Raw genomic sequence first — 18044 nt, forward strand, 5'->3', positions numbered from 1 at the left:
ATCTCCCTATAAGGTCCTAGTTACCATTCATTTGCCAATTCTGCTTGAGCACTAGATCTTTCCCAGACTTTCTAGAACAATTCCCAGGTACTGACCTTGTTTCTGGCTAAACGTTTGTTATCAGTGAAATATACTGTTCTTTGCTGATGTCAAAAGAGTCTGTAGAACCTTTTGCACAATTAACTTCCTGGCATGACCTCGCAAACAAACAACAGCTTGTTTCTTCAGATTTCCCTATTTTTAAACACAAGCTGCTGCCCACAGTCCAAATATCATTTTCAGCTCACAGTTCTCGGTTCACAGCTCCAAATCAAAATTTATAAAAGAACAAAACATAAATAATGAAAAATCAAGGGTTCTAACACACTGTATTGTACTGATTCTGGGCCAGAATGAGGTACTCACTTACCCCAAAGGCATTCATTGAGACGTAGGAACAGTTCGTTCCTGACTGCCCCGTAGAAACAACTTTCTTCTGGTTTGCCTTTCTAGAAGGTAGCTTGCTCTTCAGGCTGATGTCCTACCAGTCGTGTCTCACTGACTGTGGTGCCACAGTTCCCAGACTATGATGTCAGTGTCACATTCAGACCAGTTGTTGTTGAGGTTGTTAAAGGAGTCCTAAAGTTCCAAGTCCCTGAAGTTAAATTGGGTGGTACAAGAGGGAGGGGGTGTAAAAGATCCCTATGCATAATTCTTTTAATATGGGATGGTTGTTGCACACCAACTACAACACAGTCCCAACAGCACGAGCTTTAGACCCAATGGCAAGGAGAATCCAAGACGAGTGGAGAGACAGGCTGTGCTAGAGGGTGAGAGGCTAACAAGCACTCAGCTTCCATTAATCACTACCATGGTGGGATAGGAGGCAAAGCCTATAGTAGTGATGACCAATGATATCTGTGTGTCAAAGGGGTGTCCTAGCTGGGATCCGATCCAGAACCATTCACCAGCTCAAGCTCCTGCGGTAGTAGGTCAAAGTTCAACTCAAAATGGCACAGTGAGTTGGGGAGCTGGACCTAGTCGAGTTCAGAGTCATATTGCAGTCCATACCAGGGATGTGCCAATAATTAAATTATATTGAGGTATGTAATCTTTACATGGTTTATCTTGACCCCAGAAGAGCCTGATTCAGAACTATTATTGAAGTTTTTTTTATTTTCCAAAACTAGTTAGACAAGAATGTAATGTTTTTTGGATTTTTTAAATTGAATTAACCCTTTGGGATTACAGCAGAAGATAGCATTAAAAGTGCAATGTCCTGTGCATTGGAATTTGTTCACAGTTTACGGATTTCTTAAATTCTCCTTGTTCAGTAATATGTGTCTGTGTATCATAGAAGGTGTACAGTGTCCAGAGGGTTGATGACGTTAAGAGAGCGTGCAGGCTATTTTAAAACAAATTTGTGATGACATTCCTGGTATGCACTGAGTTACAATATCTTGTTTTGTAGGTGGAACCAAGTCATTTCAGATTACAAACTGTAAGTAACCCTAAGCCTGACTAAATGAGCAATGTGATATTGTCTGAAAATATCTTGTTAAATAAACATACAGAATGATGTTTACCTTGTGTGTCATACCTTGTATATTTGTGTGGTGAGCTAATTTCTGGTCCATGTGATTAAAGCTGTACCCATCAGATGCACTAGTGAGAACTCTCCTACTAATATGTTTAATGTAATAGTAATATAAAAGCAAAATACTACAAATGCTAAAATTCTGAAAGAGAAACAGAAAAGGCTAGAAATAACCAGCAGGTTCAGCAAAATTTCTGCTATGTCATTGGTCATAGCGTACAGTGGAGGCTTAAATATGGAGAGACAGAGACAGAGAGAGAGAGAGAGAGAGAGAGATAGTAGAAAATCAGGACCTTGTTTGAGAAAGTGCCACATTAGCTCACATTTAAAAACAATGAGAGGAGACTATTCTGTCAGATTCTCACACCATTGAGTTGATTGTGTAATCTATTTAAATTTAAGTTGCAAATATCTTTTTAAAATGCAGATATATCAGTCATTTATTATTAGTCTTTTTACGCTGCACACATTTCAATTCGGTAGTCAAACAGTACTAATCGTCTGTAACAATATTTTAAAAGCTACATTGATGAACAGAATCCAAGCTATCCAGATAAATCTATCTTAGGTTTCTAATTGTGAAAGTTACATAACTTTTTTCCTCATTGCATGAATTGAAAATGTTTAATTTGTTTAAGATTTCCATTTTTTCAAAATAAGGTGTGATTGATCTGATCTTTTATTTTACTACTTTCTGCAGAATCGAACGGTTGCTACTCCAAGTCATGGTGTTTGGGACATGAGGGGGAAACAGTTCCATACTGGGGTTGAAATCAAAATGTGGGCAATAGCATGTTTTGCAGCACAGAGACAATGTAGAGAAGAAGTACTTAAGTAAGATGACACTTCCCTAACTTTAAATTTATTGTTCCAGTTAGATACTTCCAAACAAATAAATTACTTTTAAAGCTTTAGAATTATTATAATTTCGGTCTTGGTTCTAAATGTATTTAAATTGAGTGGATGATCACTTACCACTGTCTTCTCAGGAGTTTTACTGACCAGCTACGGAAAATATCAAAGGATGCGGGGATGCCTATTCAGGGCCAGCCATGTTTCTGCAAATATGCGCAAGGAGCTGACAGTGTAGAGCCAATGTTCCGGCATCTGAAGAACACCTATTCAGGACTCCAGCTTGTTATTGTTATTCTACCGGGGAAAACACCTGTCTATGGTAATTAAATATTCTTTAAATTTGTAAACGCACCTAATTATTCAAACTTGAAGGTTTAAATCCTTACTTGGCATATCATTCCATGGCCAATAATTCTTCTACAGTACCTGTTTGTAACTCTCTAATTTGTATTTAGACCTGGTTGGAGGTAACAGTAAGCATTTTGAATGTTGCCGTAGAGTTGATTTCCCACTCAAGACTCACATGCACTTTCAGCAGAAATTAATGTGTCACAAGCAGACAGTGCAAACATGGCAAATTTTAACCCCATGCTGCAAACTACAAAATGCTTGTTGTTGCTTTAGATGGCATCAATGCTTGGAATTTAATGGCAAACTCATTTCTAAGGAGGGTGAGTAAAATATTTACTCAGGCAGTGGGGTGCCTGATGAGGATATTGCTGAGGTCAAAGACAGTACCTTATCGATGCACATAGCTTTGGGAAGGGGATTGCCAAACCCCTGACGGCCAAACCCCAGCTGCTGCTGCCATCCCTTCTTTTCCATAACCTTCCTGCCTTTGCTTACCTGAGACCTGGGTCCCTCAACAACCCTCGCCTTTCAGTGTTTGTATCACCAGCAACTGTAACTGCTCCTGTGGTGACATTGCCTGTATTGCATAGTTGTCAACTTCAAATGGTCAGCAGCTCTCAGTGGTAAGGGTTTTCATCCCAGAGATATTTGATCCTGGTAATGGCCTACTGCTCACAAATTATGTGCCTGAGGCTATGTAGATTCTTATTGGCAATCCAGCCAGCCAGCAAGAGTTGATTGTTACCTGCATTAAATACTGCCCAGTGTGTGTGATACCAACAGAAATTCTTAAAGGAAGCGTTAAGTAAGTTTTATTTGTATTCATTGTCATTGAATAATTCCTTCCACGACAGTCCCTAATTTATACATTTTGTGTTCCTCATCTGCTTTAATGATGTTGATAGAGAGGAGGGATTTGAAGCATCTCCGAGCAGCTCCACTCGCTGCAGTTGCAGGTCTTAAATGATTTAAAGATTAAAAAATTAAAAACACAGGCTGATTACCAAAGAATATGAGTATCCACCATCAGAACAATTATTTTTGATGGGAATCAAATACAAATTATGCCAGAAGTTTTATAGATAGACATTGGGGGAAGTGCTTAGAATGAATGACTTTCCCCTGTATGTCCTTTTTAAATCCTAATTTACTTATTTTAGCATTGCATTTATTGGTCGTACCATACCAGTTAAATGAAAAGTTATTTCAACACCTTTTCAGGTACCCATTAGACAATTTTACACTCTCAAAGAAACATAACTTGGTATTGCTGAAATTATTATCTAATTATTAAAGTTACAAGCTTATACCATTCTAAATTTATTTTGTTCTCCAATGCAATATTCACTAATGTGTCTTGCAGTAGTGTCTATTGGGTTTTTTTTCTTTAATATTTAGAGTCATAGAGTCGGACAGCATGGAAACAGACCTTTCGGTCCAACAAGTCCATGCCAGCTATGTTCCCAAAATAAACTAATCCCACCTGCCTGTATTTAGCCCATATTTGGCTTCCAAACCGTTCCTATTCGTGTATTATCCAAATGTATTTTAAATGTTGTAACTGTCCCTGCATCCACCACTTCCTCTGGCAAGTCATTCCAAACAGTAACTGTGCTCTTGAGTAAAATATTGCCCTTAATGTGCCTTTTAAATCTTTTTCCTCTCACCTTAAAACTATGCTCCCTAGTTTTGACCCCATGCTGCAAACTGATAAATGCTTATTGTTGCTTTAGTTGGCATCAGTACTTGGAATTTAACAGCAAACTCATTTCTAAGGAGGGTGAGAAAAATATTTACTCCGGCAGTGGGGTGCCTGATGAGAATCTTGTTGAGGTCGAAGGCACAGCACCTCATTGATGCACTTAGCTTTGGGAAGAAGGTTGCTAAACCACTGACAGCCAAACCCAGCTGTTGCTGCCATTCCCTCTTTTCCATGACTTTCCTGCCTTAGCTTACCTGAGACCTTATAGAAAAGACCTTTGCTATTCACCCTCTATGCTCATCATTATTTTGTAAACTTTTATAAGGTCACTCCTCAACCTCCTATGCTTTAGTGAGAAAAGTCCCAGCCTATTCAGTCTATTTGTATAACTCAAACCCTCTATTCGAGGCAACATCCTGGTAAATCTTTTCTCAACCCTCTTCAGCTTAATAGTATCCTCCCTATATACTGCATACACAACTCCAGAAGAAGCCTCAACCTTTTATGCAACCTAGATATGACTTCCCAAATCCTGTACTCAAAAGTCTGAGCAATGAAGGCAAGCATGCAAAATGCCTTCTTAACTACCCTGTCTACATGTGATACAAATTTGAAAGGATTATGTACCTGAACCTCTAGGTCTCTGTCCTACAATACTGCCCAGGCCCAACCACTAATTGTGTAAGTCCTGTCCTTGTTTATTTTGTCAAAATGCAATACCTCACATTTATTCAAATTAAACTCCGTCAGCCACTCCTCAGCCCATTGAACCATTTGATCAAGATCTCTTTGTAATCTTGCACAACCTTCTTTCCTGTCCACTATACCACCAATTTTGATGTCATCCACAAATTTATTAACCATTTCTCCTATGTTCTTATCCAAATCATTGAAATAAATGACAAAACAAAAGTGAACCCAGTACCAATTCCTGTGGAACACCACTGGTCACAGATGTCCAGTCCAAAAAAAGCACTCTGAATCACTCAGTCTCCTCTGGCAAAGCCAATTTCGTATCCAATTAGCAAGCCCACCCTGAATCCCATGTGATCTAACTTTACTAATTAGTCTACCCCGCAGAACCTTACCAAAAGCTTACGAAAGTCCAAGTAAACAACATCTTGTGTTCTGCCCTCATCAACCTTTTTGGATACTTCCTCAAAAGAATTCCAGTCAAGTTTGTGAGACGCATTTTCTCTTGCACAAAATCATGCTCACTGTCCCTAATCATTCTTTGCCTTTCCAAATGCATATAAATCCTATCTTTCAGAATCACCTCCAATAATTTACCAACTACTGATATCAGACTCCCAGGTCTTTAGTTCCCAGGCTTCTCCTTTCAGCCTTCCTTAAATAAAGGCACAACGTTAGCCACCCGCCAGTCCGCCAGCACCTTATCCGTGGTTATTGAATATACAATATTTCTGCTAGGAGCCCTGCAATTTCCTCCCTAATTTCTCACAACATTCTAGGTACACTTGATCAGGTCCTGGAGATTTATCCAGCATCATATTTTATATGACTTCCAGTCCCTCCTCTTGTTTAATGTGAATTGTTTTAAAAACATCAATATTTATTTCCCCTAAGATTTCGAGCCTTTATTAATGTCTTCACAGTAAAAACTGAAATGAATTACCCGTTCAATGTCAATCCCACCTTTTGAGGTTCAACATATAGATGATCTTGTTGATCTTTATGGGATCTCTCTCTCTCTCTCTCTCTCTCTCTCTCAACGATTCAAGAATCTGAATCCCTGAACATGTTCAGCCATTGATTTTTCTGCCCTATCTGTTTATTCCTTCCCTCATTAGAATTTGACACGGAGTAAACCGGAGAATACTGCTTTTCAAGTTCTGTTTTTTAACCTTCTCATTAAACTTTTATATTTACTCTGGAGAGCCTACACCTTTTCCTTAACTGTCATTCCTACTAATCTGTACAACAACTTCCAGATTCTCACATTCCCCTGTCACAATATGCTTCAAACATTTTGATACATCCTTAACCCTGGCTCCAGAAAAGAGTTATTATACAATTGCATAACCTTGCCCAATTTTAGTGTAAATCTGGCATTTGCTCATATAACAAGAGTGTGTCAGTTCATATAATCCACATCCACTTGAAGGGTGTGAATGAAAGTAAAGATTACCTGCTACATTTGCTTTCAGTGGAACTGATTGAAATGTAAATGAAGTCCAAATCAGCCTTGATTTGTTCATTAATCTAAGTAACATTTCACTGGAGCATATAGATTGCTACTGGTGATGAGATCATTTTGTGGAAGATTGTGCGCAATTGTAATGTCACTAGATTATGTAACCCAAAGGCCGAAGATGGTGCTTGTGAGCATGAGTTCAAGTCTATATCTTTATCAGGTGAAACCCAGAGTACTGTTAATTGTATAAATGAAGTGTATGAGTGGACAGTGGCACATGGGCAGTTATTTGTATAATTATAAGATCAAGTGTTACTAGTTAGTGTGGTATATGTTCTTATCAATTTAACATCTGATACATTCCCTATCTGGGAGTCAAATACTGTGGATTTTGAATCAGCAGATAGTGCAACTACCTCTGAGCCAGAAATTCTGGGCTCAACAAGGGACATGTTAGATGGAGATGAGGAATTTCCTAAGGTGAATGTTTTTCATTCTTTTCCCTTGCCGGGGCTGTGGCTGTTGAATCATTGAGCATACTCAAGATAGAAATGAATGGATTTCTGGAGACTAATGACATAAAGATATTTGGAGATAGTGTGTAAGATAGATGATAGCCACGGTCAGTTGGATAGAATGAATGAACTACTCATTTTCCTGTGTTCAAGACCCAGATTCGTTGGCTGTGGAAGGTGTGTTTATATCATTAATTAAATTGTTTAATAATCCTTCAAGCACTTCCCTACTATTCCTCAGGGAAGAAGGTATTTATGAAACAAACAAGATCAAATCTAAAAGGCATTCTATCTGGTACAGGCATGTGTAGCAAATTGAAGAACTGCCTTGATGGTCTGTTCCTGCACCTGATCAAAGTGCCTATTAACAGGTCTAGGTAAAGGGCAGTTAAAGGGATCCATATGACCTGGCTGTCTGCCTCTCCTTAATGGTTATGTGTGAACTTTGAATGTCCTTGAGGGAAAGTGCTGAGTCCATGTCCTTGTAGTTGGTGAGCACTGCAAATGTTGCAATGCATTATCATGCCTCATTTCATTTAATATTTTCATTTTAGTTACAATGCCCCTGTAAAGGGTAGTTCAATGGTTGTACTTTTAATTTGTTTTTTCTTAATCTGAAAAATATAAAGAGACACTAATTAACTAATTGAACTGGTGTTCTGTTGTAGAATTAGGAACTATACATGTTTATAATTTCAATTTGTGCATCGAAAACTGAGTAAAGACTTCCGGTCTCTTCCTTCACCAGCTGATTGACAAATGTAACAGGAACAGTTCATGAGACTGACTTTGAGCATCACTGATCACAACAAGTGGTGCTTCAGGGTATTGCAACAGCACAAGTAAGGCAGCATACTTTTGATGCCACTTTATTTATTTGAACCAGTGTATTAACCTTGCATTGCAAAAGCAGCAGCACTATTGTGGTTGAAGTTTCTTTCGATGTTTCAGTCGCCTTAACTCAAAAGTTTAATTTCTCCCATTTTTTATTTTACTGATGTATATTGATATTTCTAAGCAAATTATAACTGGATGTTTTTTATATACTGTCAAGTATTTAGTAGAAATGGTACCAGGGCGTGTGTCTAGCTGTCTATATAAATGAATTTGGATGATTACAGAGTTATTGCAGCAAGGAGCACTAGTAATCTGTGGAAGTGCAGGAATACTTGCATCTGGGCTGTGAAGTGCTAGGAATGAGACTCCAACCATCTTGACACACACTGCAAATTCTTAATCATCCAGAAGACTAATTGAATGGATCCTCAAAATAGCTCTCTGGGTAGCCTGACTCAGTCAGTCTGATTGCCTTCATTGGGGAAATCACCAAGAAAAATCTTCTAATGCATTCACCTTTCTTCTAGCCGAGGTGAAGCGTGTGGGAGATACTCTCCTAGGAATGGCTACTCAGTGTGTTCAAGTGAAGAACGTTGTCAAAACGTCTCCACAGACATTATCGAACCTCTGCCTGAAGATTAATGTGAAACTAGGTGGTATTAACAACATTCTCGTGCCACATCAGCGGTAAGTTTGTTTTCTTGTTTTGTCTCAGTCAAGATGCTTTATAGAAATATTATAAAACAAAATATGGCATTAGCCACATAAGGTGATATTGAGTCGGATGACCATAGCCTCATCAAATAAATAAGTTTTAAGGATGATCTTAAAAGCGGAAACTGAGGTGAAGATGGGCATGTATTCTGAACCATAGTGCTTAGGTAACTGTAGGAACTGCCAACAAAGATGAAGCAACTAAAATCAAGGATACACTATAAACCAGAATTAAATTAGCACCAGTATCCTGGATGGTTCCGAGGCTGGACAAGATTAAGATATTGAGTGGTAAGGACATGAAGGAATTTGAAAGGTAGAATAAGAATTTCAACATTATGATATTAATCATTTGGGAGTCGGTGTAGGTCAGCAAAGACAGATGTATGGAGAAGCAAAGCTTGTTGCGAGTTGTTATAACACAATTGGCCAAGTTTGGATAACCTCATCAGTATTAAAAAAATTATGAATGTTATCTTAAATTGCTGATTTATAATGATTTTTGCCTTTGTGAAGTTAGCAGTTTCCATGGCAGTATGGGTGAGGGCTTTGACTTTTTGACAAGATATTCACTTTCAGTTGGAGTTCCACTTCATTAAGCTACAAAACCGAAGGTTTGTGAAATCTCATTCAGGTGTTTTGGCAGAAGTTTGCTTGAATTTGCTAAGGTTTAAAGTATAACTGATTTTGGTAGATCTCTGTGTGAACATGCAGTTATCTTTGTGAAGCAATGACCATGTTGTTTCCAAGACTGAAATGGGTACAGTGGGTGTAGAGCCATAAGTTGAATTGGGCTCCTTTTTGTTTTAAAATTGATGAATCAGTGATTGAAGCAAACAGACTGGGAAGGATCTTCTGTTGTGCAAACTATGCTGATCTTCAGACAGGAAGCAATTAGCTGGATGTCCCCAGGTAGGACTAGGGAAAATCTGAAGTTCCTCTGTCAGAATGATATTGAGTAATCCTTGCTGACAACAAATAAGGACTGTTTCACACTCCATGATGATGCATCTACAACATACAACCATTAACTGATTTGTGTCCATGTAAGAAGCATTGTTATAAATCTAAGATGTAACAGCAAGTTTATACTTGCAAAACCCTGAATTTTGTTGACAAACCGATGTAAGAGGAAGAAATAGCGCAAGACATAAATGTTATATTGGTAAAATTCAATAGTCAAGAGACTTCAAAAGGAAATTTGAAACAGCCTTGCGAGATGTAAGGAGCTCTTGAAATCCTCTGTATTGCTGAACTGATCGTTCTAAAGTCCTGAGTCGTATGAAAAGATGGTTACATGAGCAGCTGACAGATCAGTGATTGTTTGCATAGAGAAAAGAAATTACAAAATAAACTAAATACTTCATGGCATTAAAATTCACCCAAGAATCTTGAATTTTTGTATTGAAGCATTCTAGTTAAGGCAACTATTTTGTATTGACAATTATAAGTAAGCCAAACTAAATGTCAGTAACAAACGAGATGTGTAGCAAAGGAAGGATTGGTCAGCTCTCAAACAATGACAAGACAAAGTACAGGAAAAAGAGTATAGTGGCATGGTGAAACTTCAACAATCTCTCCCTCAATGTCAACAAAATGAAGGAGCTGGTCGTCAACTTCAGGAAGTGAAGTGGAGGACATGCCTTTGTCTGTATCAGTGGCACTGAAGCAGAAGTGGTAGAGAGCTTCACATTTCTATGAATAAATATCACTAACAATCCTTCCTGGTTCATCCATGATGATGCTAAAGTCAAGAAAGCACACCAATGCCTCTACTTCCTCAGAAGGCTAAGAAAATTTGGCATGTTCACAATACCTGTTACCAATTTTTGTAGATGCACCATGGTATGCCAACTGCTGTGTCCAAGATTGCAAAAAATTATTAAATTGTTAATGCAGCCCTGTCCATCACACAAACCAGCCTTCCTTCCATTGACTCCATCTATACTTCCTGTTGCCTCAGGAAAGCCGCTAACATATTCAAAGATCCCTCCCATCCCAGTTATATTCTTCCACCTTCTTCCATCAGGCAGAAGATATAAACGTTTGAAAACACAACATCAGATTAAAAAATAGCTTCTTCCCAGCTATTATCAGATTTATGAACAGACCTCTCATATTTTACAGTTGATCTTTCTCAGCACCTTCGCTGTAGCTAAAAGACTATATTCTGTATTTTATTCTATTACCCTGATGTACTTCTGTGAGGTATGATTTACCTCGATAGCATGCAATATAGAACTTTTCACTGCATAACCGTATGTGTAACAATAATAAATCAATCTAATCAAATCAAGTTAAAGGTGGAGTTAGAGCCCTAGGGATATATGAAACAATAAATTTTCATGGAAAGGAAGACATTGGACTTTGCTATTGATGGTTTGTTGGAGTGCTTTTGCTATTATGCAGTTAACGTTGGTGTCAGATGCTTGCATTGTTTCATATATTGTCTGAAACCTAATTGCTATGACTCTGTGGTAAGGTTTCAAATCAGGTTATACTTACTAACTTCAGTCACACTAGCATGAAATTGGCATCAACAGAAATAATTATTTTCTAAAGACTATACACTATATATACAAGACAAAAATTAAATTTATTTGTAATAAAGATAGTTGTTTGGAATAGAAATTAGTTAGTCAAAAGTTTGCAAATAATCAAATTTATATTCTAGTCAGACTCTACAATTTATGTACAAATTAATTTCATAAGAAACAAAAAGCATCTATATTTGCTTTTTTATATCTGTTCCAGTTTTGAACAAGCTACTCAAGAATTGTTTATTTCTTCATTTAATGCCTGTAGACCATCCGTATTCCAACAGCCTGTGATCTTTCTGGGGGCTGATGTCACACACCCACCAGCTGGAGATGGCAAGAAACCTTCTATTGCTGCTGTAAGTGTTCATTTTTTTTGACATGAATACGTACTCTCAAATGGGCAAGGGTAGTGGAGGAAGAAAGGAGAAAAATGTGCAATGTAAGCAAATCTTGTCTTCTGCATTGTGTACTCTTAATTTTGAACATGGACGAAGGAACATGCTGGTCTGTTTTGCACTTAGTTCATGAATTTTCCAGGAATATTTTGGAATTTGGTCAACTTGAGGGACATGCTAAATCAAGACAGCCCATCTAACATTACCAGGGTTGGTAGGGTTCATGTGGGGGTAGGGGGAAGGGAGGGGTGGGTGGTCATTTAAAGGTTGGTATAAATAGAAAGAAGTGACAATTCCAGGCATGAGGTACTCCACTTGCATTGCATATCTGGATCTCACAATTCGTTCCTCTAGGATAGTGGTCTATTTCAAAGGCAGCAAATGCAGAAGCAGAGAAAGAAGCCATCACAAATGATTCTCTGGTTCTAATTAGATGGATTAGAAAAGAGCAAGGTGACAGGAGTCCTAACCACTGTATCCACACAGCAGAGTTTGGGCAATCACATTGAAGATTGCAGCCAGATCAAGAATGAAGAGGATGGAATGTTTGCCTTTGTCACAGACACATGTCAGTTTTAATACTGATGAAGGGAAAAATTCACCTGTCACTGACTTTTGTGTTTCGGTGAGAAGACAGGTTAATTATGACTTATTTGATTCTGCTAACCGCATTCCTATATATGCAAACCTGGGTCATCATAATCTTTTCATTTTCAAATCCCACAAATCATTCATAAAGCAAGTGTCAGGGTGTTAATCAGTCTGTGTGCAATTATCTGATTGCTTTTTCTAGGTTGTGGGCAGTATGGATGCCCATCCTAGTCGTTACTGTGCCACTGTGCGCGTTCAGAGACCTCGACAGGAGATCATTCAAGACCTAGCTTCAATGGTTCGAGAACTTCTCATTCAGTTTTACAAATCAACTCGCTTCAAGCCCACTCGAATTATATTCTACCGTGACGGTGTTTCTGAGGGCCAATTCCGTCAGGTAAAAGTAGCTCATGGGTAACTATCATATTCTGTGCTCCAAGCTAATTAATACAAATTTAAAATTAAATTTTATGACAAAAATATTTTCCAGTTATCTTTGTAAACTTGCTATAACCAATTCAGGACAAACTGCTATGTTTCCCTCACAATGTGTGGAAATCTCTGGGCTGAAACCAACATGTGATAACAAAGTTGGACTGAAAGCTTCATTTTGCCAGTTTACTATCAAATGTAATTCATTTTCCTCCCATGGGGATGAATTTGAACTCTGAAAATGCAAAATATCTGGAACAAATGCAAAATCTGCTTCCATTTTGTTTTGATGGAGGGTGGACAAGGGGCAGGCTCTGCTCAGAGGAAATGTGTTGACAATTTAAATATATTACATGTCTTCGTTTTTAACATTATAATTTTAATGGAACTCAACAGCTCAAAGGAGGGGAAAGTAGTTGAATCCATGAGGCAGTCCCTTTCCAGAGCTGCCAGTGGGCAAAGAATACTGTGGTAAGGCCTCCAGACAGACTAATCAGTAACGCCAAATCTCCCACTTTAGTTACCCATCACTCATGCTCCAGCAATCTTCCAGGACATGAACTCCAATGGGATTCCTTCCTCATGATCAAGACATCTCCTAACCATCATGGGATGACCTCATTGCTATTCCCACTCAACAGTTTATATTTTCCAATACCATTTCCTACTCTAAATCTCCATTTTGTCAATCATGCGAACTATGGAAAAAATCAGATGCTGCTTTCCAACCCTGTCCCCACAACTGGTACAGAACATTAGCTCTAAATTAAAATCCAGCCCATGATCGAATCTCGGGGATGGCAGGATCCATGAACTTTATGGAGCCACTTAATTTAACGGCATTCCCCACCAATCATACTTACATTTGCTTTTATGTTGTAGGTATTGTATTGTGAGCTATTGGCAATTCGAGAAGCCTGCATCAGCTTGGAAAAGGACTATCAGCCTGGCATCACATACATTGTCGTGCAGAAACGTCATCACACTCGATTGTTCTGTGCTGATAAGAATGAAAGGGTAAGAACTAACACATGAATCTCTCACATGATATCTCTCTCTCTCAATACATCTGGCTTGGGGAGTTTTAAAACATGAGTTAAATCTTCAAATGGCCATTAAACTCAATGATTTTTCTTTTAGAGACCGGAGTGTGAAATGGTACACAATTTTTGAGTCTGGGTGTTGAGACTTATTCTTTTATTCCCTCTGTCTGAAAGGTTGGAAGAAGTGGAAATATTCCAGCAGGCACAACTGTAGACACAGATATCACCCACCCATATGAATTTGATTTTTATCTCTGCAGCCATGCTGGGATACAGGTATGAAATGAATGCTTGATAATGTAATATTTGCATTGCTGGAGGATAAAGCAGAGAAGTGTGTGAAGCTGTTTTTTCTGAATGTTTCACATGTTTACAAGTACCACTTCTGTTAAGAGGGAAGATTAATAAATAACTGGAAATCAGAGCAGACAACAAGCACATCCTGATGTCTGCCATTTCAAAAATGCAGTTGTTGCAAAAAAGAGGCATTTTCCTCCTTTTGAGTAAGCGCTCATAGCTTTAATTTTGCCTATGTAATGTACCAGGAGAAAGTGAGGACTGCAGATGTTGGAGATCACAGTCTAAAAGTGTGGCACTGGAAAAGCACAGCTGGTCAAGCAGCATCCGAGGAACAGGCAACTCGACGTTTCAAGCATAAGCCCTTCATCAGGACGGAGTTATGCCTGAAATGTTGACTCCTCGGATGCTGCATGACTGCTGTGCTTTACCAGCACCACACTTTTTGACTCAGTAATATACTGAAGACTAAAGAGATTGTAAATTAATAATATTGTGGTTTGCCTTTTACTAAGGAAAGAAATAAGTTTTATTTATGGAACCTTTCATTTCCTCATGGCATCACAATGGACTTTGTAACCAATTAAATACTTCTGAAGTGTAGTTATTTTTGTAAAGAAAAGCAACAAATAGCGTTCCCTCTAAATTTTTTTTCTTCTCTGTGGACCTCCGAGGTCCATGTGCAATAGTACTTCCAGACCTAGATGTCAAAGACGTGATCAGCATTGACACATCATGTGCAGAAACTCAGAACAACAGCTTAGAGGGAACACTATCAGCAACAAGTTTGCTCACAGCACGATCCACACACATCAACATGGCAAATGACCAGACAATCACTGGATAAGCCAGGTGAATTTACCTGGTCTTCAATGAATACAGCACTACATTGTGCTTTGTTCTTTGAAATTCACTTGTCTGGATTTAGAAATGATTATGGTTATTTTGACAAAGTGGATCAATTAAGAATAGCCAGCACTAATTTGTTAAAGGCACATCGTATATAATTAATTTGATTACGTTTTCTTATGATCAGGTGAGAAAGGTTGTCTTTTTAACCTCAGTGCTTGATTGCAATGTAGATCTTTAATTCTTTTTAACAAGCAAATATATCAATTAAAATATTTCGGTTAAAACTGCATTTACTAGATTGAAATAAAAGAGCTAATTATAAAAATTTCCTAGCACGAAAGAAAGAGGAATTGAATTGAATTTAATGTCACGTGTACCGAGGCACAGTGAAAAGCTTTTGTCTTGCGAGCAATACAGGCAGATCACAAGTTAAATAGCATAGACAAGTAAATAATAGGTAAACAGTGGCAAAAACCAAAACACCGGTGCAGGCGAATGCTAAGAGTTTGAGAGTCCACTCAGTATTCTCACAACAGTAGGTTAGAAACTGTTTTGAAACCGGCTGATGCGTGTGTTCAGGCTTCTCTACCTTCTCCCCGATGGTAGAGGTTATAGAAAAACATTGCCAGGGTGGGATGGATCTTTGAGAATGCTGGCGGCCTTTTCTTGACAGTGGGCCTGAAAGATATATTCTATAGATGGGAGGCCTTTGTGATTGTCCGAGCCAAGTTCACCGCTCTCTGTAACCATGTTCAATCTTGAATGGTACAGTTGCCATACCAGATAGTGATACATCCAGACAGAATGCTCTTGATGGCGCAACTATAAAAGTTGGCAAGGGTATTTGCCGTTATGCCAAATTTTCTCAGCTGCCTGAGAAAGATGAGATGTTCTTGGGCTTTTGTAACCAGTGTGTCCACATGAAGAATCCAAGAAAGCTTGTTGTTAATGACCACTCCCAGTAACTTGGCACTCTCCACTCTTTCCACCTCTGTGCTGTTATTGTGTAGGGGGGCATGAGTACCATCCCGCTGAAAGTCAATAATGAGTTCCTTGGTTTTGCTGGCATTGAGAGCTCGGTTGTTCTCAGTGCACCATTTCTCCAGGTCTTCCACCTCCTGTCTGTAGTCAGTTTCATCACCATCTGAGATTAGACAGACTATGGTGTTGTCATCAGCGAACTTGTAAATGGCATTAGTCTGGTGTTTGGCAACGCAGTCATGGGTACACAGTGAGTACAGTAGGGGGCTGAGTACACACCCCTGGGGGGGCTCCAGTTTGAGTGTTAGTGAGGATGAAATATTGTCCCCAATCTTCACTGATTGTAGCCTGTGGGTCAGGAAACTGCAGATCCAGTTGCAGAGAGTGGGGCTTAGTCCGAGATCACTAAGTTTAGTAATCAGTCTTGAGGGGATAATCGTGTTGAAGGCTGAACTGTAGTCAATGAGTAGGATTCTTACGTAGCTGTTCTGGTATCAAGATGTTCTGGGGAGGAGTGAAGGAAAGTGATATGGCATCTGACATGGATCTGTCCAAGAAGACCTCTGCCAGTTGATCTGCACATGCTCTGAGTGCATTGTCTGATACTCCATCTGGTCCCATCGCTTTCCTTGGATTCACAAGAAGGAAAACTGATCTGACCTCTGATGCAGTGACTGTTGGGATAGAAAAGTAATAAAACATGCCATCCAACATACACACAAAAGTAGATACGCTGTTTCCAAAAGGCGGTAGTGTCTAGTACAAAAGGAAAATCAAGAATATGCAGTTTAAAATGTTACAGTTTTGAAGTGTTGGGTTTAACCTGAGACTACAGTTGTTTAATTGTTGCCTCATATCTTCAGCATTCGTGAAATTTCTGAATTTGTGGTCAATTTGGTTTCCAAATGGGCACTATCTTTGAGAAGCTGATAGAAACAGGGAAGAAAGCGCATGCTTTCATTTTGGTTCAGACTGATTCTTGTTTATTAATAGTTTAGTGACTGGCTCATCCTGGTCAGGTGACCATAGCCACCTTAAGTCAATAATTTTCATTTAGGCTACCTTACCCTTAACCTTGGGTAGATTGGGTACTTTTTTGACTAATAGTGACCACATTCAGTATTTCATGAATATCCACAGTATACAGTCTGATTAGACTGTAACAGTTATCACATTGAATGGCTTTGCTGCACCCTATTTCCACTTATGACGTGGAGGTGCCATTGATGGACCCGGGTGGACAAAGTTAAAAATCACACAACACTTCTTACAAGTTTTCCGATAAGACCAATCTTATCATTCATGGAAATATAGAAATCCCAACCTGTAGGCTGATCAGTGAACATAGGGTCAGTATATATAATACCTATTAAAGTTTTACCAAGAGTCAGTTTGGACCACTCTCGCATGCCTGGTAAAGGAAGCTGCCTAGAGGAAAGTAAGTATATTTGTAAGAGGATAACCTGATTAAAAAATTTGCCAATGTTATCTGTTTCAGGGTACAAGTCGTCCCTCACATTACCATGTTTTGTGGGATGACAACTGCTTCTCTGCAGATGAACTTCAGCTCCTCACCTATCAGCTATGTCACACATACGTGCGCTGCACACGCTCTGTCTCTATCCCAGCACCAGCCTATTATGCACATCTAGTGGCATTTAGAGCAAGATACCACTTGGTGGATAAAGAGCATGACAGGTAATAAAGACTATATGTTGTCATTGTTAGATGCATATTCTGTGTTGTTTCCATGATCTCTACATGTCAGGTTTTCTCTTGCTGATGATAGAAACGGTAGATTAATAAATACTCATAATTAACCGTGGTTAGGGATTCACAAGTATGGAACTTGCATAAGTTAAAATTACCACACGTTTGAATGTCAAAGTCAAATTTAGGCAATTCATTCTTCAGCTGGACAAATGATTAATTTCAGAATTTCAAACAATATTTTTGATTACTTGCAATACAATGCTGAGGTAAGCTAAGACCAACTGGCATTCAGTTGAAGCAGGTTTGGCATTGGGATGAAAGAAATTGGACCAATGTGATGGAGATAGTGATGTTGGAGAAGATGGACAAAGTGATTTTGTTTTTCACAGTATAGTTTAAAGTTTTGTCAACAATAATAAACCCCTGGACACTGATTATCAAACAGGAAGGCATTAAAATATTGTGTTTAAAGTTATTCTCCATATTTAAAGAATA

General features: G+C 38.7%; 1 protein-coding gene across 3 annotated transcripts in view; it reads left to right on the forward strand.

The window, feature by feature from the left end:
- LOC122563674 (protein argonaute-3) overlaps window positions 1-18044 on the forward strand; it is a 141326-nt gene that overhangs the window by 111496 nt on the left and 11786 nt on the right. For all 3 annotated transcript variants that reach the window (XM_087976855.1, XM_043717724.2, XM_087976856.1), the window contains 9 exons: window positions 1451-1480; window positions 2277-2410; window positions 2566-2750; window positions 8519-8678; window positions 11511-11601; window positions 12434-12628; window positions 13546-13680; window positions 13881-13982; window positions 17335-17534. In XM_087976855.1, the coding sequence (XP_087832981.1) occupies window positions 1451-1480; window positions 2277-2410; window positions 2566-2750; window positions 8519-8678; window positions 11511-11601; window positions 12434-12628; window positions 13546-13680; window positions 13881-13982; window positions 17335-17534 (1232 nt within the window). The remainder of the gene's footprint in view (window positions 1-1450; window positions 1481-2276; window positions 2411-2565; window positions 2751-8518; window positions 8679-11510; window positions 11602-12433; window positions 12629-13545; window positions 13681-13880; window positions 13983-17334; window positions 17535-18044) is intronic.

This window comes from Chiloscyllium plagiosum, unplaced genomic scaffold (genome assembly GCF_037043375.1).
Source record: "Chiloscyllium plagiosum isolate Xiang-an unplaced genomic scaffold, Cpla_swu_hap1 HiC_scaffold_30, whole genome shotgun sequence".
NCBI lineage: Eukaryota > Metazoa > Chordata > Chondrichthyes > Orectolobiformes > Hemiscylliidae > Chiloscyllium > Chiloscyllium plagiosum.